A 17,268-nucleotide genomic window follows, 5' to 3' on the forward strand; every position below is an offset into this window, starting at 1 on the left:
TATTGTACAATACGCTTTACGGACCTTGCATCCGCCATGCTGTCGCCAGACAAACCGGAAACCCGCCCTCAGAAACTTCGAGTTGTTCTCATAAAAGGAAATAAAACCTACCCATATTTTCTATAAACTGCAAGAAATTATCAAAGTATTAATTCTGCCTCTTAATGTAAAGAACTACACTTATTATCTTTCTATAAAATATTACTATGAAATTTTAATAGTTATATTTAATTTTAATATCTGCGATGAATAAATGTGTTTATTCAAAATTGTAATAAATTGTTGACATTGATTTGTTGACATTTGTTGCATTGTTTATTCTTACTTTTACTTTCGTTTTAAACTAGGAGGATTGAATACAAAACTTAGATTTAGAATAAGAAATATCATTAAAAAATATCACTGGATATTTTTGGCGGTAAATTTAAATTCACGTTATTATTACATAAAACGAAATGTTCTACTTATTATTAACATTTATTTAGCATTTCGTCTATTTTAAACATACAAGTTAGGAGTGCGGGAAGTTACCCCCAATTTTTTGATTTTTAAATTTTTTATTGTTGTCCTAGATTGTTCTAGAGATGTTCTACATTGTTCCAAAGCGGCAAATTGAAAAAATAAAACTCCACGAGAAAACCGAAAAAACAGGTTTTTTGACTAGCCCCCCATTTTTGGAAAAGTGAAATTTTCTTTGTTGTTCTGGGTTGTTCTAGTTGTTCTAGTTATTGTTCTAGAAAATCAAAATTGTGGGATACAGCATTACGAAGTTATAACTAAAAATAGGTTTGGCCGCTGAAATGTCTGGTTGATTGCTGTGACCATAGCTTTTCATCAATTCCATATTACAAATATATACCTATTATAGCTAACGCAATCTGGAACAGCTATTATTTTCACTAGAACAACTCTCTAAAGGGCACTTTACTCTTTGAAAATTAAAGTTTTTCGAAGTTTTAATAAGAATTAAAAAACATAGAACAATCAGAAATAACTCAAACTTTGCCGATTCAAATTGTTCTAGATGTGTTTTGCGTTCAACACGAACATTAATTTTGCAAAATCACATATTTTTTGTTGCTCTAAATTGTTCTTGTTGTTCTAGGTACTTAAAATGTTTATTTAATCACTGCGGTTTTAGTTCTTTTGAAGTTTCATATAATAATAGTTTTAAAATACTAAAAAAATATGGAATAATCTGACCATCATAATTATCTAAAAATCACAAGTTTCACCTTTCTCTTTAAACTTATAATAGTAAAACAAAAGATGCGATTTAAAGTGTATTTATTTTGTATAAACTAATAAATTAATAAATAAACTAAACTAAGAAATAAAACAATAACTATTCGATCAGTATTACTATATTAGTATAATAATTTATTTTAAGGTAAACTATAACTAAATAAACTAAATTATGTAAATAAACTAATATCATGGAATAATACGGTTACATCACTTTGCTCAATTATAAACATATATGCACATTTAAGCATTTATTTCAGTAGCTTTTTCAACTTGTACGGATTCTTTTCGTAAGTCTTTAAATAATTTCCAATTGGCATTGTTGGGCACAAATGCCAGGTAGTGTCCTACATCATTCAAAGTTTGAGTACCTTCGTAACTGATGATACCTGCGGGGATATAGAATTTGTTGTGGAGTTACAAATTGCGTACGTAATCACTCAATTTTGTTTTATTGTTCTCTCCATTTGTTGTTTCTATAAACAGACCACATTTTTTTGCAATTGTTGCTTAGGGTTTGCATGTAGTTTTCTATTACTTGGTTTAGCTATGCATAGCCTAATATTGTTACGATGTCAATGTCGATTGGTGAAATTATGTTTTTATGGAAAGTAACGTTTAAACCATTATTGCAGTTTTTAGTGCTACAATAACTAAATTCTTCTTTAAATCGTTGTGTGCAAAGAAACGTAATATTTGATACAACATTCACTATTATCAGGCCAGCAATATTCTGGTTTCCAAAATAATTTATGCCTGTTAATAGTTCAGCTCTTTTTTTATATGTTGCTTTACTAGAACCGGTTTTTAAAAATAATTTTAGGAAACTAAAGCAATATGTGCAAACATTCTCAACATGATTTCTAAATGAATAGCCCAACCTATTTTTAGTTATAACTTCGTAATGCCGTATCCCATAATTTTGATTTTCTAGAACAATAACTAGAACAACAAAGAAAATCATTTTTCCAAAAATGGGGGGTTAGTAAATAGCCTGTTTTTTTGGTTTTTCTCGCAGAGTTTTTATTATTGCTATTTGCCGCTTTGGAGCAATGTAAACTACTCTAGAACAATCTAGAACAAAAATGAAAAATTTAAAAATCAAAAAATGAGGAGCTAACTTCCCGTACTCGATTACCCCCTCAATTTACAACTCCAGAACAAAGTCTATATCCTCGCAAGTATCATCAGCTACGAAGGTACTCACTCTTTGAGTGATGTAGGATACTACACGGCATTTGTGCCCAACAATTAGTTATTATTTAATGATTTAAGAAAAAAATCCATACAGGTTGAAGAAGCAACAGAAATAAATGCACAAATGTGCATATATGTGTGTAAATGAGTTCCGTGATATTAGTCCATTTAGATGATTTAATTTATTTAGTTATACTTTACTTTAGAATAATTTTTTGTACAGTTTTTGTGAAAGAATAGGTATTGTTTTGTTAGTTTATTTATTAATTTATTACTTAGTTTTACAAAATAAAATACACTTTAAATCGCATCTTATGTTTTATTATTATAAGTTTAAATAGAAAGGTGATTTTTAGAAAATTAGATGGTCAGATTATTCCATATTTTTTAATTTTTTAAAACTATTATTATATTAACGGTTGGTTTCACTGATTCAACAAAACCTGTCCGATATCACAACAACTAATAAAATTTAAGGTTTTTCTAGTGAAAATAACAGCTGTTCTGAATTGTTTTAATTGTTGTAAGTAGTAATTTTTAATATGAAACTTTAAAAGAACTAAAACCGCAGTGATTAAATAAACATTTTAAGTACCTAGAACAACAAGAACAATTTAGAGCAACAAAAAATATGTGATTTCGCAAAATTAATGTCCGTGTTAAACGCAAAACACATCTAGAACAATTTGAATCGGCAAAGTTTGAATTATTTTAGATTGTTCTATGTTTTTTAATTCTTATTGTGTAATATAAAACCGCTGTCACAAGAATTACTGACTGAAACTTCCAAAAATTTTAATTTTCAAAGACTAAAGTGCCCTTTAGAGAGTTGTTCTAGTGAAAATAATAGCTGTTCCAGATTGCGTTAGCTATAATAAGTATATATTTGTTATATGGAACTGATAATAGAAAAACTATGGTCACAGCAATCAACTAGACATTTGGGCGGCCAAACCTATTTCTAATTATAACTTCGTAATGCTGTATCCCCTAATTTTGATTTTCTAGAACAATAACTAGAACAACCCAGAACAACAAAGAAAATTTGATTTTTCCAAAGATGGGGGGCTAGTAAAAAAATCCGTTTTTTCGGTTTTCTCGCGGAGTTTCTATTTTTTCGATTTGCCGATTTGGTACAATGTAGAACAACTCTAGAACAATCTACAACAATAAAATATTTAAAAATCAAAAAATAGGGGGCTAACTTCCCACACTCACAAGTTAGCATGTATGGTTTTAATATATTTAATATAACACACATAACTTCATAATTACTAACATTCGCCATATTGAGTGCCAACATAATTCACTAAAAAAACATTAACAAATAACTGTAAAAGATTCGATTTACGCCAACGAGAATTTCAAACAAAAGGGAAACTTTGTGGTGCGAAATTTCAAAATCTACACCGCGTATGCAGGCTGTTTCTGTAAGTGTTTGGATATTTTTAATCACAAATACTACGTGACTAAAAATTATGACAAATCATTTAAAAATTTCTGGTCTAAACCCATAAATGGCTAAGATATATATATATGCCTTCGCAATTTTTAAACATTTTCTTAAATATTTTTGATATGGTTTGTCGTATTAAACTTATGTTCTCGTTGTCATTACATCACATTCGTTGTTCATATTTAACAAATAATAATCCTTAAATTAAAATAAATTACGTTAAGACTTACTACAACCAATGCACACCGATAAAAATCACGAACACTACTATCCGTGCTGAAAGTCTAGGCCTCTCACTTTAGACATAGATATCTTCGCAACCGCTTGATGAAAAAGATTGCGGTAAAGTTTGTTATAATTACTAAACATTTGAAAAATTAATAACATCCGAATATACTTCCCACATTACCCCGACCTCTACAGTTTCCGCCCGATTTAGAAAAATCCAAAAATTGATACCTTATCACCACCCACTTATGCAACTTTATTCGCATTTTCCTTAATTTTTTAATTTCCTTAATTAAACTTCAAATTTTCATATTAATTCATTTAAAACCGTTAAAACTTTTTCTGAAAACGTTTCCTGACCGAATTTCAAATAAACAAAAGCAATTAGTGGAAATCGCCAAACGACGTAATTACCGAAAGCACATGGTTTCTGAAAATTGTTATTTAAAATAATTAAATAACACCGCAACGAAGTAAAATACGAAGAAGTATCAGTAATCAGTAATCAGGGTGTTACTGTAAACAAGGCCGACCGTCCCGTGTGAGTTTCAGCAGCCAGCGAGCTACCGTTCAGCTACCGTACAGCGACTATTTTTTTTATGATGCGGAATTAGAAATCGTAGAACAATCAAACCGATTTCAAACAATTTCTAGTATCATGAAATAACCGTTGAATGATTCTAAAGACGATCCGATTATGATTAACATGATTATTAACCAAAATCATCCCGCATCTTAATTAATTAATTTACTTCATTCCTGATGGTCATCCATGGAAAATACTACCCGTATAGGATTGCCCCGGACACCGCCCAACTGCTGAAGCTACTTTGTGTTGAAGTGCGCGTTCATTAATACTGATTAATCGAAGTTAACCTGAAACACGCGGTCGGGAAAACGTTTATGTAGGTAAGTGCCGTAAACGCTAACCGATTTTGTTAATTATATTTTTGTAAATTTCCACATAAACAAGGGCATCTTTTGAATTATGTTATAAATTTTTCCGATAATTATTTTTAATTAATTATCACTCCGCTATTCCTTAATAAATTTTATCCGCTCAAAAAAGGGATTTAGTTAATTTTATACCACGCATCCGATAACGCCGTTAAAATTTTGCTATTGTCATTAATTAGCCCCGCACATTATAATTTAGTTTTGATAACTTGTTTCAATACGATCCCCACCTCGGAAAAATCCAGTTTTCACCCCGAACAAGTATAAGTAGCCGGTCAAAATTTCACATTCAACCAGTCTTCAACTGTCAGAATCAGTCTTCAACTGTCTTGATCAGTCTTCGACCGTTCTGGATTAGTCTTCGACAGTCTTCAAGAGTCTTCAGCCGTCATCAACCGTCTTCAAGAAGTTCGCCAGACTTCACCGAAAAATCTCCGAGTTTTGGAAATAACCGACTTTCATCGTAAGTTTCTTTTTGGTCTTGCAATTGTGGGACTTTGATTTTATTTTCCGCAATACTTTCCCCGACCTGGTGTTGCTGCGAGTTTTCCGCAACACTCTCCCGACCTGGTGTTGCTGCGAGTTTTCCGCAGCACTTCATCCAGACCAATTATTCCCTTATGAATAATTATTTCAATCACGTCCGAAGTACGAGTGCCACAATATTGCACTAGGCCAGACATTTACCGATTATATATTTAAATAAAGATTTTTTTTTACCTTCCTCCGTAAACTCCTATGTTGATTTTTTTTATTATTAATAAATTTTGATTTTATTTCTTAATTTATGAACCGCATGTTTTTATTTTTTTGACCCTTTCTCAAACACCCTGAATCTCCGACTGTAACCCCCAAAAGCTACTTGGAGGCGAAAGAGTTCCTTAACTCTGTAAACATAAGGTGGCGCCCGAGACCGTTAACATCCCGAACATAAAAAAAAGGGCACCAAGACCCCTTTCCTAGGACCGAAGCAGGAAAGGACGTCGCAATAAGTAAAGAGTGTGTCTGATTCACATAGATGTAATACTAAATAATATAATTCTCGTTGAACTAAAATTAGAACTAAAACTAGAACTAACACTAGAATCTTTCGCAGTTTGCCGGGCGTCTTTTAAGAAAAACGCTAATTTTAGTTCAATTAACACCGGCCGTGAAAGCCTTCGTACTTATAATATAATTCTCCCTTTAAAAAAGTGTAACGCAACTGCTCTAGTGGAGTATCAGACCATCCCAACTGTTGTATATTTTTACATATTTGGATTTGTCTGTTTTAAAGCTTTATAAATAACTTTACTTTTTGCAATTTGATTCTTCCGTTCTCGAGTTATTCGATTTTTTCTAGAAAAATCTGCTCCAGCGGTTATTTGTTAAAAAAATCATAGAACACTCAATTTTTGAGATATCAATTTAGGATTCAGAACATGTTTAAACAATATGATGGAGTATGTTTTGGTGCCGAGAACAGCTGTCTAGATCGTTTGGTCACATTACTATGGCACGTTAACTTTTCGAAACTTGGAAGTACCATAACTTCATTTTTTTAAATGGCACCCCCCATATTTTATTACTTAGTCGTCTTCGGTGTCTCTTTTTACATCTTTTATATCCGATATGTCCTATACCTAACATTTATAGTTTGGAAGATAATTAGAGTTTTTTGAAAAATGCACACACATCGATATTTAACCTAGTGTGTCATGAATACCGTCATGTAGTGAATGACCGGATGAAGTGGAAGTTTGAAAATTTGTAGACTTGTGATGTTTGATGCCAGCTTTTTAACTAAAGTATATTCAGGTTCCGGGTACTTGTGGTTACACCGGAAGAGGTGACAATTTTCATATTTCAAATGGAACACCTTGAGTTTTATTACATTTTTCAATCAAAAATGTCAACTACAACGTTACTTTTTATAATTTATAAATCATCTAGTTTACCGCCGGAAAAAAAATTTGGTGTTGTGGAATGTTGTTGTGGTTATGTATTATCAGAGGATCAGTAAGGAAAGAGTAAACAGTTTGACATTTGCTAAAGCTATGGTTTATTTCTGTTGGAGTGTAATTGGAGTGTAATCAGAGGATCAGTAAGGAAAGAGTAAACAGTTTGACATTTGCTAAAGCTATGGTTTATTTCTGTTGAGAGTGTAACCAAATAATGCCATATACGTGTCGGCTGCAACCTACAAATGGCCTAAAAAAATTGAACAAAAATTTCAAAAATGTAATGAAATACAGGTGTTTCATTTGAAATATGAAAGTTGTCACATCTTCCGGTGTAACCGCAAGTACCCGGAACCTGAAAATATTTGACTAAAAAGCTGGCATCAAACATCAGAAATCTGTAAATTTTCAAAAGGCCACTTCATATGGTTATACACTAGGTCACACTAGCTATTCATGGCACACTAGGTTAAATATCGATATGATATGTGTGCATTTTTCAAAAAACCCTAATTATCTTCCAAACTATAAATGTTAGGTATAGGGCATATGGGATATAAAAGATGTAAAATGAGACACCCAAGACGACTAAGTAATAAAATATGGGGGGTGCCATTTAAAAAAATGAAGTTATGAAATTTCCAAATTTCGAAAAGTTAACGTGCCGAAGTAAAGTAACCAAACGTTCTAGACGGACGTACTCGGCACCAAAACATACTCCATCATGTTGCTTACGCATGTTCTGAATCCTAAATTGATATCCCAAAAATCGAGTGTTCTCTGATTTTTTTAACAAATGTCTGCTGGAGCAGATTTTTCTAGAAAAATTCGAATAACTCGAGAACGGCCGAATGAAATTGCAAAAAGTAAAGTTATTCATAAACCTTGAAAACAGACAAATCCAAATATGTAAAAATATATAGGGTGTTCCATTTAAAAAAATAAAGTAGGTGTCGACTTCCGGTATAACCGGAAGTGCTAGAAATCTGAAAATATTTTAGTCGAAGAGAACGCAATTAATAATACTTAAATCTGAATTTTCAAATTTTTGTTTTAGCTAGAACCCTGTAAAGTTCTAATGAACGATCGTCGTGGATGACCCTGTATATGTCCGTCCATAGGGAAGGTCAATGCGGAAAAAGGAGCAAAAAAAACATGTACAATATTAAACAGACTTGATCAAAAAAGAATATTACATTACAGATAGAAACAGAACGATAAAAAGAGGAGAAACGAAGACATAAAGAGATACTAAACTCAAATGTTTTGTTTACGGAAAAACGTGTCAAAATAAGATCAACTTGAAGTGTTAGGAACCTAAACATAGTTTCCATAAGAAATACGTTCCAAAATCTCATCGAATTCTTATTCCTGATATGAATACTTATCTATGCCATAATTGTTACAGCGAAGAGCCCAGAAAATGAACTTTATAAGAACTCCTATGATGAAAACTTATTAAATACAGACAAATTTTAACAACTTGAAACTGGCCAGGATAAGAACATTAATAATGATCCTTGCAAAATCAGTAAGACAAGAAACAATAGCAAGGTGTCAAAATATAACTTGAAGGATTGGATGAAGATGAAAAAATTTATCCTAAATAAGCGCATTGTGTGTATAATCAAGTTTCAACAGTAATGTATTACAATTAACATATGTCCAATAACTGTAACATTACCGCCCAATGACTATTTGTACTTTTTTGCAATAAATAATTAAAAATGTAATTCGTGTATTATCTACGAAATCAGATAAGTAACTACAAAAAATCCCTTAACTGTCCAATAACTGTATGGTTTACTCTAATCAATAATTATTTCATTCTGATTCAGATTATTTCACTCACATATACAATGTATACAGGGTGTTTTAAAACAACGTTTAAATATTTATAGGGGTAGTACTACAGTCGAAGACAAGTTGAAAAGTGTTAATCAACATGGGTCCGAAAATCAACCGTTTTCGAGATACAGAATGTTCAAATTTTTTGGGACATTACATTTTTTCTTTTAAACTATAACTACTACAGATTTGATACCTGGCAAATCGATACAGTATAAAACTGTCTCTTTTTGAGAATAGTATGATGTTTCCATTGCTTCCGGTTAGACCGGAAGTGAAAATAAATACCACTATTTTTCAGAAAATTCAAAAATTTTATTTAACAATTAGTCAGATAGCTTAATTCTAAACAACATTAATTCGAAAAAAGGAATTGTACTCCTTAAGGTTTCCGAAAAAGAAAACATTTTAAAAAATAAATTATTAGAAAAATTGAATTGACACAACGTAATACTAACATTAATCAAAACGAAGCTTTTTACTGAAGATGTTCAAAATGTCGACCTGCAACATCAATACAGTTTCTCATTCTACGTTCAAAGGAAGCCCGAACTCTTTCAAATAGCCCGTAGTTTTCACGAATTGTTTGGCAACCCTGTTAGCCGGCGATTGGAAAATGTTTCAGCATAGAAACGATGTGCTCTCAAACTATTTGCATTGACACGGCCGTACATAAACACCATATCGCTCATTTCAGCATTTGAATACAAGACCATTGCAAACGATTTCACTTCACATTTCGCAAAATCAAATGACTGGAGTTTGGTTATTTCGTAATTTCAACAAAACGTCAAATTAATGTATCTTAGCAGATTGTACGTAAGGCAAAGCCTACTCCTTGTAATGGCCAAATTTTGGTAACTAATGGCATAACGTTTTGTAATGGAATAACTTATACTAACTGGAAGCAATGGAAACATCATACTACTCTCAAAAAGAGACAGTTTCATACTGTATCGATTTCCCAAGTATCAAATCTGTAGTAGTTACAGTTTAAAAGAAAAATCCTAGCGTCCCAAAAAATTTGAACATCCTGTAACGCGAAAACGGTTGATTTTCGGACCCATCTTGGTTAACACTTTTCGACTTGTTTTCTACTGTAGCACTACCCCTATAAATATTTAAACGTTGTTTTAAAACATCCTGTATAAAGAGAAAATATTGTAACTGTGATATACACTTAACCGCAAAATTAACGCACCACTCTGACTTTTAGTTTTATTTCGAGAAATATTATACAGGGTGTCAGATAAAAAACGCCCCAAGCTGTAACTCTGTCATTTACATTTCGATTTTCATGAGCGAGGTATCAAATTAAATGGTTTGATTCATGCTACAAATAAACTTTTTCCAACGCCATCTTCAATTTCAAGCGATTATCAACTTTTGATTTTTAAATTGCTAGGTATGTTTTTCTTCACGTTATTGGATAGAGGTTTTTTTCTGAATCCATTAACGTACAATACATCAACATTAATTGTAATTGCGGCTTTACGCAATAAAACATCTTTAATCCTAGTTACAAAAACTTTAAATGTTAAATACTTATAACTACCAGGCAGACTATTAAAAAATTTTATTCCATAATATTTATAGGCGTTCCTAGATCTGGTCAGTCTCAACGCATCATGTCGGATGTCACCCCCCCTCCTAGTTTTGTAATTGTGAAAATCACCATTTTTTTTTAGTTGACAATGAAGTAACATTGTATATTTCAAACATTCAAAGATTTTTAAATTGCTAAACGAAGAGCGACAGTCTTCAGTATAGTTTAATTTGGCTATATTTCTATTGGCTCAATTACGCCTTTTGTATAGGATTTGTCAGTCTTCTTAATTTAATTTTGAAATCATAGCAGCTTTTCATGAGGGGCTTGTTTTTTAAGTAAATAAGCCTCACTTCTAAAATAAAAGTAGGCATTGCATTTTAATTGTTTTACCAATTGATAAGATAACTGTCATTCGTGCAATACATAATGGAGCGTGCTAGACGAAATTTAAATCGTGATGAATGTGTAACTTGGCGTGGCTCATACAACGGTCGGTAGGGTTTTGCAGAGATTTGTAGAGACCAACAATTATGCTAGACGACGTGACCAAGGCAGGCCATGAACTATAAATGCGGTGGAGGATCAATTTTTGTTGCTTCGTTTTGCCTTGTAAGTTCTGATCGTCGTAACAGAAGGCCAGTGACAGAATGTACAGAAGGCCAAATGAAAGATATTCCACATGTAACATTCGAGAAACCACATTATACGTGTTAAAGCACATATATTTTACATGATTTTGTTTATTTTTAGTTTTCGTTTATTTCCTACAATTCATTTAAGTCAAACTTATTGTTATTATCGAAATAATTCTGTTTATGTATTCTATTTTTAATATGTTTTACAAAATGTATGATAATTTTGACTTTAATTATAATAAATCGAAATATATAAACGGTGCGTTAATTTTGCGGTTAAGTGTATTTAAACGTACCTGTATATGGAAGTCGTCTGTATCAGTTGAGTGTAGACCACTCCACTTAATTAAATGAAATAATTAGTGATTCATGTTTATCACTTACATCTATTTAAGAAAAAGATGAGTAAAATGACATACTTTGGTTGCAATGTAATCCATTTTTGCCTCCTTTTTGTACTTCTGTTGCTCCATTAATTTTACATAACTAATCACAGAAAATCAAAAAGAAATTTATGAATTAAAATATGAACATTTTACTTACTCGATTTAGAAAATGTGTTATTTTACACATCTCCTTTTTTACGTTGATTATTTAAATAAATCAGTGCCATTATGTTTTGTTTTAGACATTAAAAGTAATCTTTTTTACATTTTGCGGAATTTACATCGCCTATTTACTATTGTTACTACTAAGAGCTTATAGTGAATTAAGATCAATGCCATTTTTCGATATGAGATTAAAATTTTTGACACTACTAATGTTGGTGGTTTTATCGATAAGCTTAACAATAACAGTTTTAAGATTTGGAATCGGAGTTTTGGAAGATAACTTCGTCGCCCAATTGTCCACCCATTACAACAGTTCTGTTCAATTCATGTCTTTTTACGGTTTATTAAATTTCTACGTTTACGCCATGACCTATGTTTATTCTCCAAATACTAAAACCATTCAAGGTAAACATTAAAAATCTCATTTTGTAATCGATTGATTTAAAAAAAATCGTTTTAGAATCAATTATAACTAAAGATAACCCAACCTTTTCGATGATTAATGATTCCGACGAAGATGTTATTTATGGTTCCGAAGATGAAAGTAGAAGGCCGTTGAATAGGGCAAGAAATGACGATGACAGTGATTGAATTAAAATAAGAAATGGTGCCAAGAAGGGGGCTTTTTGGTGAAGTTCTTTTTCTACTTTCGCTATTTTAGATAATATGTAGTGTTTTAAGTAAGTCGAAATGAACTGTAAACAATTATCATAATAAATAAGTGTTATTGTAATTTAAATTGGCGAAATAAACAAACGTAATTGTTTTTATGCTTTTTTTTAATGGAAGACTACAACAATCAATAGAAGATAATTAACTGTAATAATGGAAAATTTGCTCTTTTAATGCCTAACTGACTTAGAAGTTGGAAGTAAAAGACTCTAAACAAGAAAATTTGTCCCACATAAAATGCAACATGTCTGAATGTTTCTAGTTCTAATGTTAGTTCTAGTGACAGTGGTAGGTAGCGCTAGTTAACATGAGATATCACTATGTTGCATATTTTTATTGAAATAAAACTAGAACTCACAGTAGACCTAGAACTAGAATCATCCGGGTTTAGCCGTCTTGAGAGACATGCGGCTAAATCCGAATGTTTCTAGTTCTAGGTCTAGTGTTAGCTTTAGTATTGTACTAGCACTATCACTAGAACTAACACAAGACCTAGAACTAGAATCATTCGGGTTTAGCCGTCTTGAGAGACGTGCGGCTAAACCCAAATGTTTCTAGTTCTAAGTCTAGTGTTAGTTCTAGCATTACACTATCACTGGAACTAACACAAGACATAGAACTAGAATCATTCGGGTTTAGCCGTCTTGAGAGACGTGCGGCTAAACCCGAATGTTTCTAGTTCTAAGTCTAGTGTTAGTTCTAGCATTTCACTATCACTAGAACTAACACAAGACCTAGAACTAGAATCATTCGGGATTAGTCGTCTTGAGAGACATGCGGCTAAATCCGAATGTTTCTAGTTCTCGGTCTAGTGTTAGTTCTAGTATTGCACTAGCACTATCACTAGAACTAACACAAGATCTGGAACTAGAATTATTCGGGTTTAGCCGTCTTGAGAGACGTGCGACTAAACCCGAATGTTTCTAGTTCTAAGTCTAGTGTTAGTTCTAGCATTCCACTATCACTAAAACTAACACAAGACCTATAACTAGAATCATTCGGGCATAGCCGTCTTAAGAGACGAGCGGCTAAATCCGAATGTTCCTAGTTCTCGGTCTAGTGTTAGTTCTAGTATTGCACTAGCACTATCACTAGAACTAACACAAGATCTGGAACTAGAATTATTCGGGTTTAGCCGTCTTGAGAGACGTGCGACTAAACCCGAATGTTTCTAGTTCTAAGTCTAGTGTTAGTTCTAGTATTGCACTAGCACTATTACTAGAACTAACACAAGACCTAGAATCATTCGGGTTTAGCCGTCTTGAAAGACGTGCGGCTAAACCCGAATGTTTCTAGTTCTAGTATTTTACTATCACTAGAACTAACACAAGACCTAGAACTAGAATCATTCGGGTTTAGCCGTCTTGAGAGACGTGCGGCTCACCTTTTTCCAAGTAAAACTTTTCTTATGCAAAACTACCCAATGGCACAGTGCAAGCATATAGTAGCTTCGTAACTATGGTTACTGCATTCATATATTGCGCGTTATATGAAATTCCCAGTAGGGAATTGCAAAAATTACTGACTCAGAAAATGGTTGTTATAGTTATAGACATTATGTAACTGACGTCTGCTAACAGAAAGTGATTTAATATGAAGTTAAGTGCTTCAAATTGTTTCAAGTATGTTTCAAAGTTTTCACACACTAAAAGGTAATTGAGGAGATTAATTACTGTAATATTTGATATCTTGTGTACCTGTAAACACTTATAAAGGAAATTTTATTAAATATGATAAATTTTTTAAGTAAGAAATTAGTTTTTATCAGAAAGTATTTTTTAATCAATAAATAAACCCTAATAAAACATAAAAGTCATTTTTTAATAGTTAATTCAACAAACAACAAAAATTACCACTGATGATTATTTCTTCTTCCTCTCCATCCACCTCTCCAACGTGGTTTCTTATAACCTCCACTCCTTCTTTCAGGAAACTCTGAAAAAATCACCCAAAACAGAAAACATATTAGTTAAGCAACTGGAGTTTTAAGAAAACTTAATACTTACAAGAAAGTAATAACATTAATTAACGTTAATACTAAATTAATTCTAACTTACCTGTAACTTCTTAATAAATAAATTAATCTTCTTATTTCATAATCGGATGTGGATAATGGTGCGGAGATGATGTGGCATGATCAGGATTTAACACATTAATAAACACATTTACAATACGACATAAACTACATGCACAAAAAAAATGCAAAAAAATTAAGTTAAAAATAATTAAACCGTAACAATTATTAAGCTAACATAGAAAAGGATAATTTATTAAAATGTTTTTTGTTAAAGGAACTGTACGAACATCGTAGATAAATAATTTTAAAAGAAATGCGATCAAAATGAGAAAATTCTAAAAGAAGTGTTTGGAAGAAAGAATATTGTTCGGATAAGATGAGGTAATAAAAAAGATTTACTTTAAAAATTATTCTTAAATATCAAGACCCCTAAACAAAATTGGACGTGCGAAAACGTTAGGTTGATCGTTACGTTCCATCATCAACGTGGCTATTTTTATGCCAATCTCCCTACTAATTTGATACCCATCCACGAAGTAATTGATCCCATTTGGAAAAAATCCCCTAAAATTATTTAAACAATAAAAAATTATCAATATATTTAATAGGAAACTCACCTGATTTGATCGTATGTAACTCCTTGTGTACTTAACCAATTAATTTTGGCAGGTGTGTTATATTGACCGTCATTAGTAGACATTAATTGGGCTAAAGCTTGAAATTCCGAAGTTCCTAGAACGTTGTATAGAAGAAAAGTCTTTTGATTTTCCTAGGTTACAAAAAAAAAAAAAATTAATTAATAAATGAAATCAAATTTAATTATATATACCAAGAAGCTCCTAAAAACCTTCCGCTCAGTTTGCGGGGCGAAATTCCAAATTCCTTGCGATAAACTAATCATGATATTGCTCAATTCCAATGGACGGATAACATAAAATATCGACGACGGACCAAAACGATATACTGGTCCTATAGTCGCTGTCATATCAATCAACACATTCGTTGGAATACCAAAACGGCGATGATCACTAAAAACACCATCTTGAGATGTGCTTGGAACGTTTGCTCCATTCCCGCTGGTATGACTCAATTCAGGCTGTTTTGAATGTGGTCCGCAACCTTGTCGTTTAGAAGAACCAGTTTTCAAACAAGGTTGGTATTGTTTCGAACTACCACTTTGATGATCATGATTATCATCAGCATCATTTGGAATTCCATTAAAATTTCTTTTAAGAACCTGCTGATTCCTTTCAACATTATCACCGAAATTAGGTTCCATATTTGGATCGAAGTCGTTCGATGATTCGCCGTTTGTGTTAAAATGCAAATATCCATTGCTTCCTGGTGGGAGTCGTGGCCTTTTTCCAAATTCAAACGGTTGAACAAGATTAAAATAAGACTCTTCGATTACAAGAACATAATTAAAAAGTCCGAGAAGATCCGTTTCGAATTTTGTAGTTTTAGCAGATGGTTGCGTGACGGGACGTTGAATCATGTCGTTTAAAGCAAGTCGAAATTTCCACACTACATCGCCACCCAAGTTCACATTTAAAGAATCATCGATTTCCATTATTGACGATTCCGGATCAAATCGCAAAGTTGAACCAGCGGTTAAAACAATCTAATTTTTAAATAGAAAAAGTTGTTTTAGTTCTATTTGGGTGTCTAATACCAATAATTAGCTTACAGTTAATGGAGTAACAGCAGTAACTCCTTTTAAATTGCACAAATTCCCAAGTTTTGACATTTCATCAAAAACAAACCATAATCCTGATGAGTATTCCATGGTTCCTCGAAGACACGAAGTCGAATGCATTAAAACCCTCTTTTCATTTCTATCAAATAATAATTTATTAAATTATTTAATTTATTATTTAATGACGAGGGTGTTTGCCCACTACACCGTATATATACTATGAGCGTAACCGTATCGACACATGCAAAAAAATATTCTTTGTATGAATTATCATGAGACAATGTCCACTGGACCGTTCCGGCACCGACTAACGCCGTACCGTGCCATGCCCGACCCGACAGCAATTCCCAGGGAGGAATATTTTGCAGGTGCCGAAACGTTCGGTGCACGGCACGCACCGATGTGCATAGGCTGCCCAACCGCGTGGTTACGCAAACATCTGTTTTACTATTCCTTTCGCGCTAGAACACTGCAGCAGGTTCAGCAGGTTGTTAAATATGGTGGACGAAAAACTAATGAAATGTGTTCGTAAATACGAATTTTTATATAACTTTCAACATCCAAAATTGATATGGATACTCAAAGGAAAGAGAGAGCCTGGAAGGAAATTTGAAATGATGACATTCGAAAGTACTGAAAAATTTTCTTCATCATCAATTAAGTGTCTAAATAATGTCCAGTATTCTCCCTCAGCTTTTCGTTCTTTTAGAGCATCGTGAATCCAATACCGTCGTCGCTGTTTTTGCGTTACTTTAGCAAGACTGAGGACGCCATATATGGCAAGTGAGACTACTGATTTACTTTATACTGTGACTAAACGAGATCCGAACGGGGCATCTACAGTTTGCGTACACGGGCATAATACGCGTGGCATACGGGCATATATATGACGCGTTCCTGTTATGGTCCTAGTATGGAACGGTGTAGTGGGCAAAGACCTTTACATGTCGTTACATCGACAACGTTCTGGAACCGGTGTTAGTACCTTTCATGAAGACGTTGCAGAATGCCACACAACAGGATAATGCAAGACCCCATACTGCTGTAGTTAAAAAGAAAGTTCCTGGAACAGGTTGGATTACAGATTTTGCCCTGGCCTGTAAGGTCATCGGAATTGTCGCCAATTGAACATGTCTGGGATATGATGGGTTGGCGACTAAGACAAGTACCCAGGCCTCCTGAGAATCTGGATGACCTTCGACACAATCTAGAGTTTGCATGGAACGAGATACCCCAGGAGAACATCGACCACTTAAGAGCGGAAATTCTTTTTATGG

The 17,268-nt window shown here is 32.9% G+C and overlaps 1 protein-coding gene and 1 long non-coding RNA gene across 2 annotated transcripts; one reads left to right on the top strand and one right to left on the bottom strand.

The window, feature by feature from the left end:
* Nucleotides 1–11,087: 11,087 nt before the first annotated feature.
* On the top strand, nucleotides 11,088–12,372 carry LOC139429655 (uncharacterized). The gene is made up of 2 exons (XR_011640210.1): nucleotides 11,088–12,011; nucleotides 12,067–12,372. It is a non-coding gene; the product is annotated as an uncharacterized lncRNA (long non-coding RNA).
* A 1,706-nt stretch (nucleotides 12,373–14,078) lies between these two features.
* On the bottom strand, nucleotides 14,079–16,160 carry LOC139429675 (3'-5' RNA helicase YTHDC2-like). Its single transcript, XM_071195608.1, has 5 exons — nucleotides 15,983–16,160; nucleotides 15,125–15,916; nucleotides 14,913–15,064; nucleotides 14,336–14,859; nucleotides 14,079–14,213 (listed from the first exon to the last, which is right to left on the bottom strand). The coding sequence occupies exons 1-4, from the start codon at nucleotides 16,109–16,111 to the stop codon at nucleotides 14,709–14,711; spliced, it is 1,224 nt and encodes a 407-aa protein (XP_071051709.1). The 5' UTR covers nucleotides 16,112–16,160; the 3' UTR covers nucleotides 14,079–14,213; nucleotides 14,336–14,708.
* Nucleotides 16,161–17,268: the final 1,108 nt, after the last annotated feature.

This window comes from Onthophagus taurus, chromosome 4, assembly GCF_036711975.1.
Source record: "Onthophagus taurus isolate NC chromosome 4, IU_Otau_3.0, whole genome shotgun sequence".
Lineage (NCBI taxonomy): Eukaryota > Metazoa > Arthropoda > Insecta > Coleoptera > Scarabaeidae > Onthophagus > Onthophagus taurus.